At 36.9% G+C, this 20775-nt stretch overlaps 1 protein-coding gene across 1 annotated transcript in view; it reads right to left on the bottom strand.

Annotated features, from left to right (window-relative positions):
- The window catches only part of ide (insulin-degrading enzyme), a 113004-nt gene that overhangs the window by 25664 nt on the left and 66565 nt on the right, over positions 1 to 20775 (bottom strand). The window contains exons 13-20 of the mRNA XM_072239340.1: positions 20266 to 20388; positions 16553 to 16635; positions 13584 to 13728; positions 9324 to 9434; positions 7464 to 7584; positions 4174 to 4265; positions 3678 to 3789; positions 1068 to 1235 (exon numbers count right to left, since the gene is read on the bottom strand). Of these exons, the coding sequence (XP_072095441.1) occupies positions 1068 to 1235; positions 3678 to 3789; positions 4174 to 4265; positions 7464 to 7584; positions 9324 to 9434; positions 13584 to 13728; positions 16553 to 16635; positions 20266 to 20388 (955 nt within the window). The remainder of the gene's footprint in view (positions 1 to 1067; positions 1236 to 3677; positions 3790 to 4173; positions 4266 to 7463; positions 7585 to 9323; positions 9435 to 13583; positions 13729 to 16552; positions 16636 to 20265; positions 20389 to 20775) is intronic.

Here is a 20775-nt window from a genome sequence, read left to right as displayed (position 1 = left end):
AAGTCACAGCTTATGCAGGTCAAAGATGACCTGGGCCTCAGGTCGGCTGGCGTTTACAGGATTCCCTGTGAATGCAGAGCAGTGAATTTCGGCCAGATGGGACACACGGTGGAAAACCGCATCAAGGAGCCAGGAGGCGTATCCATTTGGGTTACCTGGAGAAACTGGAGGGAGCAAAACACTGTATTCATACTGGCCATTGGACTGACCTTAATGACATAAAGCTACTGTGCCGCGCCAATGGCTTTTGGGACTACCTGGTAAAGGAAGCCATGGAAATAGAACTAAAGGAAAAGAATTTTACTGAAGAAAAAGGTCTCACTCCAAGAAAGAACTGGAATTCGATTATAAACAAGGTGGGAGATCAGAATATTGATTGGATGAGGACTAACCAATCAGAAGGGATGGAATATGAGGGCATAAATGTCACTGGACTATACATGCCCAGGTATCATCTCTTGATGAATCATCTCTTGATGAAGATGGCAGAGTTTGTCATCGAAACATCAGTTATAATCGATACCTATACACAGCTAGAAGCCCAAGAAAAGTTTATTCGTCATATATGCTGGGAAAGCACTAGATCCTTTTTCATTCCAATATAATGTCTGTTAGGGTGCACTCTGAAGTTAGGGTATGTAGCAAATATTAATTTCAACAGCAACCAATTTTCAGATCTGAATGTGATTGTAGATTGAATTTAAAATGCAGCTCTGAACAATGGTCTTCCTGTAGCTGCATTTTAGGGTTGGTTGCAAACAATGAAACACCCTATGTGACCCCAGATGCCTGCATATGCATGAATATGGCCCAGAGTCTGTGGGAATTAACATTTATCTTGGGTGTCTGGAGTGTGGGTGTGAAGATGAAGGTGTTTCAAAATTATAATCAATTCAAAGGAAGTATTGTAGATACACTGTAACTCTAGAATTGTCCTGCTGTTACCTTTGATCTTTAACATATAAAATGTGTAATATATGGTCAGGCAGATAAACTCCTACAACATTATCATCATGCTCATTGAGCCAGTCATGAGTTTCATCTTATATTCAAGTTATTTGACTCACCCAACTGTTCTTTGGTCCGTAGTGTGTTGAAACATGGCTCTGATATAATTTGACAGAAAAGCTCCAACAGCATATTTTCATGGGTGTTTTGCATGTCTGTCTGGTAGTAGATTTCAATCCCACAGTTGTTGTGGACCTCATTTCTCTGCTGGTACACAAACCATCCCCCTATACAAGGTGCATACGACAAAAGCAATCTTGGAGTTAGTCAGCAGACTATTCCCTTAGCATCCTAGTTCATATTACTTCATTACAACCCTGATGAATAGACCCACACCTAATTCAAACTGACATTAGCAATCTTTCAAGTTCCACCAATTAGCAACATACTGGTACAATGCTTCTCTTTTATAAACTGTCTTTTAAAAACAGAGTAATTATGTTTTTAACAACATCTGGAAGCTTGTTTTTAAGGAAATCGTACTTATAACATTCTTAATTATACAAAAGAATTTTTAGCATTAAAGTAAGAATTGAATTGCAAGCTTCATTTTTCCAAAAAGCCAGTAGCAGCAAAAACACTTAACATTAATATGCTTAACTATAAGAAAAAAAGGATAGTTCTACAAACTAGATTCGAAAAGCCAAAAATAATCTCAGATGGTCTTGTTTACTTTGTATAAAGTCTTAAGATATCTGAAACAGCCTTAAAAATACTCTGCATTTGGCTCAGTCTTGTACATCAATGCACAAAACTGAATTTACATAGTCAACAATATCACATGGGCTTAAATACTAAGCTCTTCATACAGTTTGTGGTTAGTGAAGTATTGAAGTCCAAGCTCTAGTTATCTTAAACTAAGTTATCATTTCATTCAACACATCAATAGGTTTTGGTTCAATTACCTCTCCAGAAACAGAGTACAAAAATCTAGCTTGATGAATTAATGCATATGTACAACATTCCCGCAGTATCAGAGGTGTCATATGTCCAGTGAGGTGCTAAATCCAAGGTCTTACTTGTGGCTTTCATAGACAAAAAAGATCTCATGGTACTATTCTGAAGGGCAAAGGTGTCACCTCAATCAGCTGGTCAATATTAATCTGTCAATAACATCACTAATACGTTTTATCAGGTCATTATCACATTGCTAATTGTGGGACATTGCTGATATGTTGCTTACATTATTACAGCGACTAAATTTCAAAAGTACTTCATTGGGAAAAAGAGTGCATGAGGGCATTCAGAGGTCATTAAACCAGCCAATTAGGTCATATAACCCTTTGTTCCATCTTAATTTCAAACTAACACATCCAGATTTCTTAACATTTACAGGGGGAATACACATATCAAAATGGATTCCATCACAGCAAATTAAAGCCTATCTTTCTGTCCTTAAAAGTGATAGACAAGAAATTTAACTTCTTAAACATCATTTGATAGTTTATCATGTTGAAGTGTTCAAATTTTAAACATTTCATTTTTTAAAAAGTGTTGCAGTTAGTAAATCACAGGATTCCCAAATAGGCAATTCTCCCTTGGCAATCAATCCAGGAATGCTGAGTTGCCAGTCCTGCCCTTCCTTTGGCTATGTCTCCGTAATGGCTGCAGCTTCATAGTTCAATGTACTAATTAGGCCCTAGGTTTGTCTGCTTTACCTGTAATAATCCTCACATTGAAATAAATGCATGCCAGCCCATCAGCCCCACCTTGTTCATTAACAGCAGGCTGAGGGTAGCAAACATCAACAGAATCAACAAACTCATTCGTAAGGCCAGTGATGTTGTGGGGATGGAACTGGACTCTCTCACGGTGGTGTCTGAAAAGAGGATGCTGTCTAAGTTGCACGCCATCTTGGTCAATGTCTCCCATCCACTACATAATGTACTGGGTGGGCACAGGAGTACATTCAGCCAGACACTCATTCCTCCGAGATGTAGCACAGAGCATCATAGGAAGTCATTCCTGCCTGTGGCCATCAAACTTTACAACTCCTCCCTTGGAGGGTCAGACACCCTGAGCCGATAGGCTGGTCCTGGACTTATTTCATAATTTACTGGCGTAATTTACATATTATTATTTAACTACTTATGGTTCTATTACTATTTATTATTTATGGTGCAACTGTAACGAAAACCAATTTTCCCTGGGATCAATAAAGTATGACTATGACTAACCTGGGCCCGTCGATTTTTGCTTTCAGATTTATGACCTCTACCTTCTCTTCAACCTCTCCACTCACTGACCTACTGCTCTGGTTCCCACCCCTGCCTCACCTCCCTGAAAGAGTAAGAGATGCCAATTCAAAAATTACTTGAAGAAATTATAGGAAGCATATTGCTGAATATAGTGTATGCAACCCAAACACAAGTTTTTAGTATAACCTTCATAATTACTACCTATATTAAAAATGAATAAAAGAATGAAAACTGGCTTGAAATTGTGCAAGTTATGATTCTGCTGGTGTGGCTAGCACAAGGTTATTTAAAAACCTTATCCTGAAAAAGTCCTTTTAATTATTATTCCGAAGCCTGACTTGCTATCTTAAAGGCATTGCAACCAATGCAATTTTGAATCCAACTACCACAAATAAATAAACATAGGAGAGAATTTCAGGACATACAAATGATCAAGCGAAAAGGTATGAACAGATTACTAGTTTAACGTACGGTCAGGAAGCTGCACTTCTCTGTATCGGGTAAGTTGACTTGGAAGAAGAGGCTTAGTATGAGCATGCTGAATCAGTGTGTCTTCGACCATCTGTATAATACTCAGAGAAGTCTGGAATGAGGAGAGAATATTAAATGTTAAATTAAATACAAAATCTGCAGAGTATGGATTATCAAGTTTGTGCAGGTTTTATTTTAGTAAGTTTCAGTGAAAGATGTTTTCCTAAAAATTACAGATTCTTGAAATAAACCAAAGTATTGCATAACTTTATTAATTTTATCCTTGCATATTTAAATTTTGTTTAATCGAGGACTGTAATTCTCTTACTATTAAATATTCAGCAGATGTATCTTTTGATCTAAGACTGCAAATATTCAAAATAATGAAAAAGCTGGCGACTTCACTGACAACTTTTTCCAATTAGATCCAAGAGCATTAATAACTTAGCAACAACTAGTTGCATTTTTAGTACACTTGACAAAGTGACTGAATAACCTGTTTGGTAATATTGCCATGGAGAAGAGCTTCAATGTGCAGTCTTGATAATAGTTGAGGTATAAATGCCTTGAGACGAAGGAGTGTAACATCTAGAACAGAATTATAAATAAATCAATTTTCATTATTAAAAAATTACATTACTGCTGCAGAGTACTAAAGTAGCATACTAGAATACCTTTAAGTGCTCTACCAGGAAAGTGAGAATAGGTAAATATTGTGAATCTAGGTGAATTTACTTTAGTCAGATTTACTTGACTTTTGTCTTTTATTCGCAAGCTCTTGGATTCATACATCACTTCACCCAGATTCAGGGGTAGCACAGAACATCAAGCTCAACCAGCAAAAGTAAAAGCATTTTATGGAATTTCACAGAAAGAAACAACACAAGTAACAAAATCTGTAATAATACTGTGGCATTGGTACCGAAGTTCTCAAACAAAAGCAGAACTAAATAAATGGTGATTTACTTTAATCAGAAATTAAGTGGTTTAAGCTAGTGATTCAGTTATTGCTTCAAGAGCACAAACTTCTCAGAGACTCATGGCAAACTATATCAAAAATTACAATTATGCTTGAATATCTGTAAAAATGTATAATATGCACTAAGGCAGATGGGGATCAGTGATCACAAAAGGACAATTGGAGAAACATATTATAAGACATGGTAATTTAACTAGTTGTTTACTTGTAGAATTCAAAAATAGTAAACTCTGCCAACTTGTAGGTGTCAAGAATGTCAAATAAAGTGGTTAAGTCCATGGTTGCTGGTCCAGGATCAAATCATACCCAACTACTTCAGCAACAATATTCCCTCCGCTAAAGGGTCAGGAATATTGCTGCAATGAAGTCCAAGCACAATTTCTTAATGTATTTTTCACTTAAAAGGAGCTTTTTCATCAGCATTCATTTTAGAGAGACCTGGTTCATTGAAGTATTGCTCATGTGTTTTACCTTGGGACAGGCGTATAATTTAAAGACAGATTAGGGGTTCACAAGTCCCTTTGTGTTTGCCGTCTGCATGGGAAATGGCATTGATTTCTAACTGTTGTTAAGTACTGCATAACTGAGGAATGGAACAGCACGAGATTGGTATTTCACCTCCTTCACTCAAGATTAAATCCTCCAAGTGGACCACAATCCTGCCGTAGGATTTTGAGGTTTGTGTGCCTGGAGCCAGGGCCTTGTGCTTTGACTATTGGTAGAGTCACTCATGCCAAACAAGTCAAAGGGTAGAGGTCAGACTAAGAATGCTCCACAGGTTCTCCAGGTTTGGGGATTCAGCTCGGGCTAACAGCCCTGACTGGTCAAAAAAAATTTTGTTATGGAAACAGCAATGAATCCCAAAGCGTGTGTGACTGAGTCTTCATCCGGGATTTGCATGACAGTAGCTGTGACGGGGTCCTGAATCCATGTACAACGTTGGCAAGCTAGCACAAATAACTGCAGAAATATACTGGGTGTCAGTAAAAAAAAAGATGGACAGGGTCTGGCAGACTAAAGGCAGCAACTGGTGAAACAGTTTTATACTCAGGAGGGGAAGATGATCAGCATCATGATGGTGTAGCTATCATTTTAAAGAAAAGCATTGAGAAGTCCTTCAACATATGGAGATTAATCAAGTACAGCGTCCACACCCAAGTGAAGCTGTACCAGAGCCGCGTTCTGTCTACACTCTTGTACAGGTCAGAACACTGGTGCACGACAGAGAGCACCTTGCCAAGCTGACGTCATTCCACACCATGAGCCTCTGGAAGATCCTCCTTATTTTCTGGCCAAGAAAGATCTCCAACCACGCCCTATTCCTTCAGTGTCACCAAGAGGACATGGCCACAATCATGAGGAAACTTTGGAGCGGGACTGTAATGAGAAGAAAGGCCATCTCCATCATCGTGACAGCAGTTCACTGAACTCCTGAAGGACGGAGGAAACACAGGATGCCAAAGCCAACTTGGTGCCATACCACTGAGGCAGAAATGAGGATCCTGAACCACACCTGGAGCACAACAGAGAAGATAGCTAGGACAGACAGAGATAGAGGAACAAACACAAAAATGCTAGGGGAACTCAACAAGCTAAGCAGCATCTATGGAAAAGAGTAAACAGTCGACGTTTCAGGCTGAGATCCTTCATCAAGGGTCTGGAAAAAAAGATGAGAATTTAGATCAAGAAGGTGGGGAGAGGGAAGAAAGAAGTACAAGATAGTTAGTGACAGGTGAAACCGGGAAGGGGGAGGGGGGTGAAGTAAAGAGCTGGGAAGCTGATAGATGAAAGAGATGAAGAACTGGAGAAGGGGGAATCTGATGGGAGATGGTAGAAGATAATCGAAGAAAGGGAAGGAAGAGGAGCACCGGAGGGATGTGATGGGCAGGCAAGGAGATAAGGTGACAGAGGGAAAAGGGGATGGGGAATGCATTACCGGAAGTTTGAAAAATCGATGCTCATGCCATCAGGTTAGAGGCTATCCAAGGTGTTGCTCCTCCAACCTGAATGCAGCTCCATCGGAGCAGTATAGCAGGCCGTGGACTGGCTTGTCGGAATGGAAATGGGAAGTAGAATTGAAGTGGGTGGCCACCGTGAGATCCTGCTTTTTCTGGCGGATGGAGTGTAGGTGCTTGGCGAAGCAGCCTCCCAACCTACGTCAAGTCTTACTGATGTACAGGAGGCCACACCGGAAGCACCAGATACAGTAGATGACCCCAACGGACTCACAGGTGAAGTGACGCCTCACCTGGAAGGATAGTTTGGGGCCCTGAATGTTAGTGAGGGAGGAGGTATAGGGGCAGGGACGGCACTTGTTCCACTTGCATGGAGGACCTTCATTGCTGCCCTAAATATCAGCAAAGTAACAGGCACCTGATTGTGATGTTTACCCAAGACTGGATTTTAAGTTGTTGACTGAAAATTCCCACCAAGTAGGCAACACGGAGAAATTTGATCACCTTATGCATATCCCATAGTGGACAGATAGATAAGTGTTTGCGTGGGGTGGAAGGGAAGTCATAAAATGCAACAAGGAGCATGCTTCTGAAATTGCTGTTAAGGTAAGTTGTTGAAACAAAGTACAACTTTACTGTGAATTTGGCCCATTACACAAAGCCACAGTCCTTGCATGCAGATCCTGCATACTACAATGGGTGCAGGTGTTTTATCCCGATGAGCATATAACCATAATTACCATGGCTACCCCTTAGTTATGTTGCACAATACTGCTTTAAAATGAACTTAATTCCAAAAGTTGATCTTTTGTTTCTCATTTATGTATAATATTCACATTACCAAGAACCTACCTTCCAATGCTTCCTTAAGCTCCTCTTTGGTCCATGCCACCTCAGTCATTAGCAGTCTGAGATAATACATTGCATGCTGGTGAGGCTGCTCTGCTCTAAAATTATTCAGAGATCGCATATACTAAAAGAAATAAAGAACAGTCACTAATCCCCAGCCAACCCAGTATTGCTGACTATCTCTAAAGAGATTCAAGTTTTAATATGGTCTTCATTTACTGAGCAGAACTTCATATTTGAAATACTGTGTTATCAAAATTGTGAAAACACAGTTCAAATAAATAGTATGTTGTACAAGTGGGGGTAGAGCATACTTTCAGATACTACATGTTATACTGTCACTAGAACTTGGAAGTACAGAGAGTTTAACAGCTACACAAAGTAATAAAATCAATCAAACAAGTTACAATATTAAACAATACTAGACTAGCATTTAAACAAATTAACTTTGATTTATCTTAACTCCATCTAACCAGTTTACAAATATTATTAAATTATTGAGTCTGTGAGATGGACATAGATCTGTATTTGACAAGACAAAGTCAAAAGTTTTTTCTATTTAAGGAGGCAACAACTGCAGGTGAAGCTGAATTCCACAATAAATGCAACAGGGAAAGTTAAAAATCACAAACAATTGTCATCTTGGTAAATTTGCACTGCTTATTATCTAATGCTAATATATTGTAAGATGTGATTCTCAGAAATATAGGCCCAATGAAACGATATTTTTTTTTGAAAATGCTTGACATCCTTTACCATCGCTCCATCACATTATAATAAAGATCAAATCGTTCAATAAAATCTTTTTTTTGGTAAATGTTTTTAAGATTATAATGATTGATGCTCTTAGGCTGCTGGACATCTTTAGAACATAAAACAGTACAACACAGTACAGATCTTTCAGCCTTATGTCGACCCACAAACTTTGTTCCTCAGCGATTCCTAATTATTCAAAAATTCATTTCCTCTTTGGGTCCAAAGCAGATGACCTCATGTTTTCTCCACTCACTTAATTAAGTATACCTCTTAATATATTCCTATTTCATCCTACTTACAGTCTCTCATTATTGTGTTAAGACAAGAATGCTTATGCATCTGTTTCTTAAAACCAATCAGCATGTACAAATCAAATCACAAGGGAGCCTGCAATTTTGTACATTCTCATTTTTGCTTAATTATCTGCACAGAATCCTATTGTATCACTTACAAAATAATACAGAAAATATTTATAGGAGATTGAACCCAGGTCTCTAGCACTTTGAGGCAGCCATTGGGCAGGTCCCTGAGCTGAACTTTTGCACATCCCAACTTTGATTTACGAAAGAGAAATTAGAAGACACTCATTACAAGTGTCATTATATACCTGGTTGCTTTCGACTAAACTTTTTTTTGACAACTTATAAACGTAGATGTCAGCACGGATTATATTCTTCTGCAGTTTGTACATTATAGTTCACATTTCTTATAAAATAACCGCATATCTATCAATAAATGGAATCTCATATTTAGTTTCTGTGCATTCCTTTCCTCTGGGCTGAATTTAAATTTCATGACACAAATGCTCTATTACTCTTTCAATTCATCCTAAAATACACAGCACCCAAAGCTGATGTCCACAGACACCCCCCCCCCCGCCCCCGGTTAATGATAGGGGGTCCATAGCATATAAAAAATTGGGAACACCTGCTTTAAGTAAATCTCTCATGCATACTCCCCTTTGGCTGTTCTGTATCATTTTAAATACAAGACTGAGAATCTCTTAATTTGTCAGTGACATCATTTTAAATTTAATTTTTTAGACAAGTATCACAAATAAACGATTGTTCACAATAACGACAAGATAATTGATGAATGCCAACTTACTGCCTCTTTGATTATTTCGAATCGCTTCTCATCAATTTCAAAGGTAGCCATCTTCTCTATTATCTTCTTAAGAATTATGTGCTGCTTGTCATTATACCCTTTCACGGACAGCTGTTGGCAAGTACAGAATTGAGATTTTTCATGCAATAAATGACAAACAGCTAACATTCAAAAACATTCTAAAAGCTCTACATTAAACTCAGTATATATACGCAGCAGTTTTTCCAGTTATTTGTGCAAAACATTTAAATCTATTCCCATTTATATAATTAGAAGACATTTTGAAGGTTATAAATTATGGACTGAAATGTATCTGTAACCATATTAGATTTTAAATTCTACTTAAAAAGCATAAAATTCATGTGACCAAACTAAATGGAACAGAAGCTTTGCTTTCTTTTGATAGAGTTGAAACAACAGGAACAGGCCCTTCAGCACATTGAGTCTGTGTCAACCATTTACCCTGACATTATTTTATTTTCTCTTTATTCTAAATGAATTTCTCTTGATTCTATCACTCACCTCAAACTTAAGGTAATTTACAGATGACAATTACCTCCACATCACTTGAATCTCCAACCTCCACCACTACCAACCTCCACATCCTTGAAATGTAAGAGGAAATAGCAGCAACCAAAAAGAATCCTGCACAGTCACAGATGGAACGTGCAAACATCACAGAGATGTTACAAGATATCATGATCAGGGATGCTGGCGACGCAAGGCAGCATCTCTACCAGAATGTGACTCTATGGCACATAGCATCTCACCTCAAAGTCTATAACAAAAGTCATATTTGTAGGGTATGTTCAAATAATCACATCAAACAATGTTAGCTTCCTTTACCCCTTTTGCTTTTCCTGATCCCTTGAATAACAAATTCTCCAAGCAGATTTTTGTTATCAATATTACAAATGTCAACTGATTATAACCTACCCAATTTCTTCAGCTCCTACAGTACAAGAGAATTGCAACACAAATGTTGTTTTGTAATCTTACTTAAAATTTCCTCTTAAAATAAATGAGGCACAGAATTACATTAGGATTATCACCAGCAACTTTGATGTGTGTTATTTGTGGAGTATTGTCCATTTGTCAAGAAACAGCTCCATGTTATTGTGTATAAAGCAGACTGTATAAGTGCACCCTACACAATGATTTCATCTTTGATGTTCTATCTATAAGGTGCATTCTAGCAATTCCCCAGTTTCTTTAGCATCAACCCATGATCTCCTCACTTGGATAAGAGTGGCATGGAAATACTACCTGCAATTTCTCTATGGAGTTGGGAAATTCAACTACATTTCTTTACTAAACACAGAAAAATTTCTCTTTGATATGACTGTAGCAGCTTTCAACCCAAGATTGAAAAGGTGGGCAGAGTACTATTACAGTGCTGTTAAAACCTTTATTTGTCAACACTCAACAGCTTATTAAAGCACCTAATATAGTTGATGAAACTGTAGATTCTTGGAAAAATATGATCTGAACAGAAATATAATGAATGATCAAGTGAGGTTTTCTTTACTTTTAAAAATTCTAAGAGTAATTAAACAAAAATAATTCCTTCTTCGAGTTTACTCCACTCAAGAAATCAACGAACCTCAGAGTTATATATAGTGATATATACGCATATGTACAGTTACAAGAAAAAGTTTGTGAACCTTTTGCAATTAGCCTTCTGCATTGGCTTTCTGCATTAATTACTCATAAAAAGTGTACTGATCTTCATCTAAGTCACAATAATAGACAAACAGAATCTGCCTAAACTAATAACACACAAGCAATTGCACTTCTCATGTCTTTGTTGAACACATTGTTTAATCATTCACAGTCTAGGCTGGAAAAAGTATGTGAACCTTTGTATTTAATAAATTGTAGAAAGTCCTTCAGCAGTAATAACCTCCACCAAAAGTTTCCTGTATCAGCATTGCACAATGGTGAGGAGGAATTTTAGACCATTCCTCCATACAATTTTGAATTCATTGTTCCCTCAACAATTGCAAGCTGTCCAGGCCCTGAGGCAGCAAAGCAGCCCCAAACCATACTGCTCCTTCCACCAAGCTTCACAACTGCGATGAGATTTTGGTGTTGGTGTACAGTGCCCTTTTTCCTCCAAGCATAGCAGTGTGATTGCTTAAATGGTGTACTCAGTATTGATGAGTAATAGTACAATTATTTGTGTGTTATTAGTTTAGGCAGATTGTGTTTGCCTATTATTGTGACTTGAATGAAGATTGGACAACATTTATGAGTAATTAATGCAGAAAATCAGGTAATTACAAAAGGGTTCATAAACTTTTTCTTGCAACTGTACTTTAATAATAAATTTACTTTGAACTTCGAAAACAACTTGAATACAAAAATATCCATCAGGACAACACTATTAACATTTTGTTAGCCATTTTGTGAATGACAAAATGTTACATAGCAGCAAAAGCTTTAAATGGTCAATTTGAATAACAATACAGAACAGTGAAGACAAACAATGCGCATCATCAGATGATGGAGGTAAACCATGACTACCTACAGTTCACCTTATTGTGATACCACAGCTTCAAGATGGAACAAAGCAGTGAACCAAGTATTTACGGAGCAATTAGTTTTAATATGACAAATCAAGGGTAAAGGATATGGGATGAACATGGATGGCCTATATGGATTTTCTGAAGTTGTATATTTTACTTTTCTTTTTAAAATACTTTTCAACTGAGTTGATGAGGAGAAATGGAGCAAAAAATGGAGAATTAGTATTTATAAATGCTGAAAGTGGCGTGTCAAGTATTAGTACAGTATCCTGTTTCCCCAGCTATATTTTTTGACAAATAGATCTAGAGGATAAATCAAAATTTGTTTAAGATACTGAAGAAAGAAGCACAGAAAACAATGACAACTGTAAACAGTGGCAAGTCAATGTGATAAGGGCCACCTATAGCATTTTGGGAAGAACCACAAGAACAGAGGCATAAATTTAAAAAAACACTATAGTATGCAGAGGAGCACAGACATCAAGAAATAATACAAGGTTGTTTTAAATAAAAAGAGTTTAAAGAGATCCAAGTATCCTAGTAATTTCGATTAGTGAAAATAAAAGTGCATGGAAAGTAGACAACATGATGATAACCATCCATAGCCAGAGTGATTCATTTCTACAGTATATCAGGATTTAAATGTTGAGACAGTTCATGTCTTCATGTAAGAAATACCGCGAGACAGTTCAAATTATATAAAGCTGGAAGAGCAGAGGTGAAGGCTGAATGCTAACATTACTACCCACTACTGTTATGTGTAGTTCAATATATCCCATTGTAGCTGAAGATACAAATACGGGGCACATTTCTCTTTAAAAGATGATCTGGAGAGCAGAACCTAGGCACTTCAACCCTTGGAAACATACTTACCAATCTGTTGAAATCTGGATGTGAGTTAGAATAAAGCCAGACAACTAGGGAGCTAAATATGGTCATGCTGAATTTGCAAACTGGCTTACAGTTTTCGCATGTTTCTCAGTTGCTTAATACACTAATGCAGGTGTAGATAAAAAGATATTATACTGTTGTAGACTAATGCAAATTAAAACCATTTAAAATACAAAAATAATTTAGAATATCAATATTTGCCAAGAATATAAAATTACATGCAAAGACGGTTGAATTAACAAAGCAGTTTGTGACATGAATTATATTAATAAATTCCATTTTCGCCACACGCTGGATATTTGTGGATCCACCACAAAACCAGCTTTCATGCATGGTAATTAAATTTAAACATGCAATTAAAAACTCACGCATAAACTGCAAGCAGCTTGGTTAATCTGAAGCAGGAACCTCTTCCCGCTCTACTTACAAGAATTGATTTCATTGCTGGAACTAGCGTATATACCAAGCCTGTGAGGCGTGCTGCATATGTATACTCTTTTAAATCATCCCTCAATAACCTGATATAGAGGAATGTCAGGTTGCAATGAAGAGGGTCAGCATAAATGTAGGGACTAACGAGAAGAAAACAAAAATGATAAATGTGGCAACAGTCTCCCTGTTAGCAGCCAATATTCAACAGTGACATTACAACAATTCAAGCAAAATGACTGTAGAGTATGTATATGCAGCCGCATGGCTATACAATGTTTACTTGATGGAAGAGTAATTATCAATAGTGGGGAGGGTAAGGTTGAAGTGAGGTAACAAAAAAAGTGCACACAAAAATAAAAATTTAAGGATGATAGAGAGCTTTGCTGTTTCACTGAATTTGGGTACTTACATACATTCCATAGATTGTATTTTGTAGGTCATAGTTCAAACCAGCAAGCTCTGCTGCATATGCATACTCATTGAGGGAATCTTTCAGCAGTTCAAGATACAAATAGGCCATATTACAATGTAATGGATCCACATAAGCAAATGGGCTGAAAGAGAATATGCCAGATATTAAAATCCCTTTCTAAAAATTTAAATATTGCAAGTCAATCAAATTTACCATCACCTGAAAATATAGTCATGTAGATAGATGATGAGTGAAGATTTTGGATCTTCCTCCATTCCGCCAATTAGATAAATCTTTGTGTTATGCAAAGGATTAACTGTTTTACATATTTAACTGGTAACAGTTTCAAAGCATGATTTTTTCCAACTCGCAACAAAAATGTGGACAATAGCATAATTAAAGAAAGGATGTTCCAATTTTCATCATTTCAATAACCTTGGATTTTAAATTGCAACATCTCAGTTTGTGTAATATACTTAAAGTAGGGGATAATTGGTTTATATGCTCAGTGGCCACTTTATAAAGTACCACCTGTACCTAATAAAATGGCCATTGAGTGCATGTTTGTGATCTTCCGTTGCTGTAGCCCATCCACTTCATGGTTCAACGTGTTGTGGATTCAGAAATGCTCTTCTGCACACCATTGTTGTAACCTGTGGTTATTTGAGTTACTGACCCCTTCCTGTCAGCTTGAACAAATCTGGCTAGTCTCCTCTGATTTCTCTCATTAACAAAGGGTTTTTGTCCACAGAACTACCACTCACTGGATGCTTTTGTGTTTTTCATGCCATTCTCTATAAACTTAGGAGATTGTTGTGTGTGAAAATCCCAGGAGATCAGCAGTTTCTGAGATACTCAAATCACCTGGTCTGCCACCAACAATCATTCCATAATTAAAGTCATTTGGATTATATTTCTTTCCTATTCTGATGTTTGGTATGAACAACAACTGAACCTCTTGACCATGGCTGGATATTTTTATGTATTAAGTTGCTGTGACAGATTGGCTGATTAGATATTTGCATTAACAAGTGTACCTAATGAAGTGGCCACTGAGTGTACAATGCTGTCCTGCGAAAATTTTTAAAATCACTGAAATCATGCTTCACTAATAAATTCCTTTATGGCTTTAAATCTTTGTGTAATGCCTCCACAGTTCTCCTCAAAAGTTACAGCCTCTGCTGGACGTATCTGGTTGTAGACGACCTACTTATCATTTATTTCTCTCTTCCTTTGTAGTCAGCGATGAAAATTCACTTTAAGCACACAGGCTCAAGAATCTGCTCTAAGTTGGACAGCAATAGAGGGCAGATTTAATTGTTTTAGAACACATGCCATCAATTATATGACCACAATGAAGCAAGCTGTTCAATGAATCGTGGTGGGCACAATAAAGTTGATTACAGATGAAAAATACAGAACGAGTTGCTTAAACTCTACAATAAAGAGCAATGGGAAGCACATCAATGACAGGCAATGAAATGAATAAATGTGAAAAACATGTCAAAGTATTTCATACAATTTATTAATTCATTCACATGATAGAATTATATATAATTGCGACTGCCATATTTATTCAAGTATTCTCTCAATGTTTGCAAATTAAGCTCACCTATTCTAAAAAGCAAAAAGATTCTTAGCCTCTCTTATATTCTATTATATTTTACTAAAGATTACTAAAGATCTTTAAGCCTCCATATCAACATTTTGTGCTTTGTTAGTCTTTTCCTGTGATGTCCTTAAGTAAGACTTCTTAAACAATTTGTTTCTCAGTTCATTAGGCTTCTAGCATTACATCAGTATGCTATACTTTATCAGCATTTCACTATCGAAAAACCACTTGGGATGTTTTGAACTTGTGAAAGATAAAATATGCGATTTAGTCATTCATTTTTGACCACTGTTAGATGTACAGTGGGATCACAATTACCATCCTACTTGAATCAAATGCTGAAATTAAACAAGTTCCAACATCTGTTGACATTTCAGGTTGAAACCCCACATCCGTCCAGATAAAGAGTCTCAACCCAAAACGCCTGTTTCTCTCCTCAGATGATACCTGACCTGTAAGTTCTTTTAGTAGTTTGTCGTGAGTCTTGTATCAATTAATATGACTGTGTCATGTTCCACATGGTCAATAACACATGTATTTCATTACACTTTGACTATATACATTGATTCCAAATCCAATTTTTAACTCCTCGGTAGCTCTTATTCTTCTATCTGGTATGACCTGTCATTCTATTGAAACCATCCTCAATCCCATTAGGATATCTGGCCCCATTCCACAGAAATACATATTTCTTTGACTTCATTATGTTCCACAATGAATCCAGATGCCCTCAAGCTCAGAAATCCTGGCTTAAGCTCAGTTATTTCTTACATTCCTGGTCTCCAAGACCTATGAACTATTCTATGCTCCTATAGGATATGAAATTTGTAGCCAATAAGTCTGCCATCTGAGAAATTTTATTTTTCTGTTCCTTCTATGCCTGTTATCAATTTGATATCGGAATGAATTTTTAAAAATCAAGGTATAGTAACTGAATTCTTGTCAGTGGAGTTGGTATGGAAGCTGACACTTTACCAATGCACATATTATTCATTTTTGAATAAATACACATCTGTGATTTAGAGTTCTGCTTATTTTGAGGCACTCAATGAAGCACACATATTTTAAAAACTCATCTTCCAGATAGTATACACATTCTTTAAAGTGCACAATATGCCCTGGAATACTGTATGTGCACTGTATCACAAGGTTTTTGGCTCAAGTATGCTAAACAACAAATAAAACTAGCATTCATTGACAAATATCTATAAATGATCAGTGTTACATAAATGTACAATCTATTTTCTCAGCAAATAACTGAAGTATAATTTCAACAGTTTCTTTACTGATATTTTAAAATTACACAACATTATTATTTCTACTGCTGGAATTTATCACCATTTGAAGAACATACCTAAAAAATTCGAAGTTTAAGCATGCTTTTGGCAAAAAGAACTTGTCATCTTGTTTGAACCACACTTTGCTCATGGCAGTATCCTGCAATAAAAAGATCAAATCAGAAAATAAAGCACTGCAACTTCATTATTAAAAATAAGCATCCTAACTTCTGATATGCAGACTCACCTGCCAAAACATCTAACAAAAATGTAATGAAATTTAAAATGTCAAATGAACAGATGATCAAATGAGCTATAGATATTATTCTGCCAGTCTTTGTTGGATCATGGAAGAGCCACTTACAAAATGGAACCAGTCAGTAGGAAATCAACTTAACAGACATACTGACAAATTTAGTTGTCCTCTGAAATTAACATTAAACTTTTTCCAAGCATCATTTGGGCTAATGCTAAAATATTGTGCCAAATGTTGGGTGTATTTAATGTAAATGCAAAACGTTGCAGGTTCTGTAAATCTGAAAACAGAGAATGCTGGAGATGGTCAACAGACAGGTAGAATCCTTGGAAAGTGGAACAGAACTAAAACATTTGGTTCTTTATTTTGGGTATATCTGCATCAGGAAATGTAACATATTTGAAGAAGTGCAGTAAAGACTCACACATAATTTAGGAATGAGAGGGCTTGGGTACAAACAGAGACACTGAAAACACATCAGGAAAAATTAGACAAAAGATATTAAAAGAGAGATTGAGTGCTTGAAATTTTGAGGGGACGTGATGAGGTAAACACAAAATAATTACTGTGATTCTAACTAAAGATCTCAAAATCACCATATGAAGTAAATCTGAATTTCAAAGACATTTTTATTACACATAATATGTAGCAACACACATAAAAGTTGCTGATGAATGCAGCAGGCCAGGCAGCATCTATAGGAAAAGGTACAGTCGACGTTTTGGGTCAAGACCCTTCGTCAGGACTAACTGAAAGAAGAGCTAGTAAGAGATTTGAAAGTGGGAGGGGGAGGGGGAGATCCAAAATGATAGGAGAAGACAGGAGGGGGAGGTGGGGCATTAACGGAAGTTAGAGAAGTCAATGTTCATGCCATCAGGTTGGAGGCTACCCAGAAGGAATATAAGGTGTTGTTCCTCCAACCTGAGTGTAGTTTCATCTTTACAGTAGAGGAGGCTGTGGATAGACATATCAGAATGGGAATGGGACGTGGAATTAAAATGTGTGGCCACTGGGAGATCCTGCTTTATCTGGCGGACACAGCGTAAGTGTTCAGCGAAACGGTCTCCAATATGTAGTATCTTGTTTAGTGCACAGGATGCAAATTTAGAAACAATAGTAAAGAAATCAACACAGTTAAGGTAATTATGACATTATGTGAGAAGTTTTATGGAGTGTATTGTGCCAGGAACCTGATGTGAATCCCTGCCCTCTATTGGTGCAACAGAGCAATGAGTTGCCTCTCTGACTGGTGGCCTGTGATTAGCAGTGTGCCACAGGAATTGGTGCTACAACCATTGCAGTTTGTCATTTATATCAATCATCTGGATGATAATGTGGGTAATTGGATCAGGAAATTTGCGGATGACACCAAGATTGAGGGTGTAATGGACAGCGAGGAAAGCTATAAGAACCTGCAGTGGACCTGGATCAACTGGAAAAATGGGCTGAAGAAAGGCAAATAAAATTTAATGCAGACAAGTGTGAGGTGTGGCTTTTCAGTAGGATGGTGGGGCACTGAGGAGTGCGGAAGAAAAAAGGGATCTGAGAATACAGGTCTATTATTCATTGAAAATGGCAACATAGGTAGACAGGGTCATAAAGAAAGCTTTTGGCATATTAGCCTTCATAAATCAAAGAATTGATGTTATGTTGAAGTTGTGTAAGACATTGGTGAGGTCAAATTTGGAGTATTGTGTGCAGTCTTGGTCATCTACCCACAGGAAAGATGTAAACAAGGTAGAAAGAGTACAGAGAAAACTTACAAGGACAGTTTGCCAGGATTGGAGTACCCGAGTTATAATGAAAGAATTGAATAGGTTAGGATTTTACTCCTTGGAATGTAGAAGATTGAGGGAAAATTTGATAAAAGTTTACAAAATTATGAGGAGTATAGATAGGATAAATGCAAGCAAGCTTTTTCACTGAGGTTGGGTGGGACTACAACTAAAGGTCATGAATTAAGGGTGAAAGGTGAAAAGTTTAAGGCAAACATGAACGAATCTTCTCCACTCAGAGGGTTGTGAGAGTGTGGAATCAACTGCCAGCACAAGTGGTGCATGCAAGCTCGATTTCAACGTTTAAGAGAAGTTTGGATAAGTACATGGATGGCAGGGTATGGAGGGCTATGGTCCGGATGCAGGTCGATGGGACTAGGCAGTTTAAATGGTTCAGCATGTACTAGATGGTCCAAAGGCCGTTTCTGTGCTGTACTTTTCCATGACGATGACTGAGTGCTAGTGTTGGGTAGCTGGAACAAGTAGTGCAGTCACTGCTCAGCAACATGTAGCAACACTTGAGGACTGCCCCCAGCACATCCTTGGGATGTGTTGGTTGTTAATTTAATTAATGCATTTCACTGAATGTTTTGTGCAGATGTGATAAATAAATCTGAAATCAATCAGGATGAGTAGAAATTTCTTCAGATGCTGAAGTCTTTGGAATTCTCTACTTTGGAGAGCTATGGCAGTCTTCGAGTTCTTTAAAATACATATCAATAGGTTAGTGGAAATTAAGGAAATCAATTGATACAGAGATAGTTTCTAAAAAAGGGTACAGGAAGAAGCACATCCTTGGTGATTGTAAAACAGGCTCCAAGGGCAAAAGAGTCTACTGTTGCACCTATTTATAAAGTCTTACATAATTGATAGCTATATATTTTCCACGCAATGAAGAATAAATACAAATCTTGAATATTATTGTTCCTTTGCGTGTCTTGTGACACACTGGGCAGCAACCTTGCTGTTTCTTTAGCATTTTGGTGCTTTTTTAATTATTATACAAGGCCGAGTTGCTAGCTTGATGCTCAACCCAGCATGGATGGAAAGCTGGCCAGATTCGAACCCAGGAACATTCGCCTCAAAGTCCAGTGCAAATGTCACTACACTACCAGCTGGACTATGTCCTGTGATATGTTGTCACACACTTGATTTTTTAAAAAAATGCCATCTTAGACAAATTAATTATAGTTATTAATTTATCCTTAGTGTCATGTATACTAATTAAGCAATTCATACATCTATGGTGGGCTCATGTATACATTGCTACAACACCATCAGAAGAGGCAAGACAAAGTTTTAAGTACGTTACTTGAGTATTGCAGATACTTTTTAAAAAAATAATCCTTTTTTCAATTGGCATTAGTGCAGTGCAGGAAATTTAAAGTACCTTACAAACATAGCCACAAACTTTAAAGCAAAATATTGTATTCATTCACATCAGCATTAATTTAATAAAAGCATTCAACTTCCCACCCCTCCAACAAAAAAAACATTTTAATTCCAAATGAATCCACCAAATGAGTATATTTTAATATCAATGTTTTATTAACCATTATTGATCTAATTGCATCTTTCTAATGAAAGGCTAAGCAAATTTAAATTATAACAATCATCAGCTATTACAGCACCGTTTGGAAAGGTGGATTTTAAAATAATATCAACTATATTTATATAAATGAAAAATGCATTATCACATTAATGTGATTTTTTTCAACTCTAATCGCCCATTCACGTATCTGGAGACTGAGTAGTTTACCTTAATGAGAGCTGGAAAAGTTGTAGTATTATTTTCCAAAGGGAAAATCTCAAAATTCGTAGGAATGAATTCATTTTTAACAGGCAATTTGAACTTCCCATTTAAGTCTGCATTCAGCCATTTCTGTAAAAATAAACAGAAAAATCCTTTGAACATAGAGTAGGATTTTGCCATTCTCTGCAGTGAGGGAACCGTTCTTCTACAAAATATCAATTAAAATATATTAAAATGTTCCTACAAATTTCATAATAATTATCAAATGTCCCCTCTCACACTCCTAAATTCACAACCAAGCTATTCAATTGGTCCAAGAAAATAACAATGGTGGTGATCTGGAAACTCTACCTTTGTTGGCCGAAGTATAGCAGCAACAAAACAGGCATAATACTTAATCTATCATTTACTTTCTAACAACGACAAAATATGTAATTGGATAAACTGAGATAGCTCCAGGATGACAGAAATAAAACCTGAAATTGGGAACATTAAAAAAGACATGAATAAACTATC

Source organism: Mobula birostris, chromosome 21 (genome assembly GCF_030028105.1).
Source record: "Mobula birostris isolate sMobBir1 chromosome 21, sMobBir1.hap1, whole genome shotgun sequence".
In the NCBI taxonomy this organism is placed as follows: domain Eukaryota; kingdom Metazoa; phylum Chordata; class Chondrichthyes; order Myliobatiformes; family Myliobatidae; genus Mobula; species Mobula birostris.
This window is presented reverse-complemented; position numbering and strand designations above follow the sequence as displayed.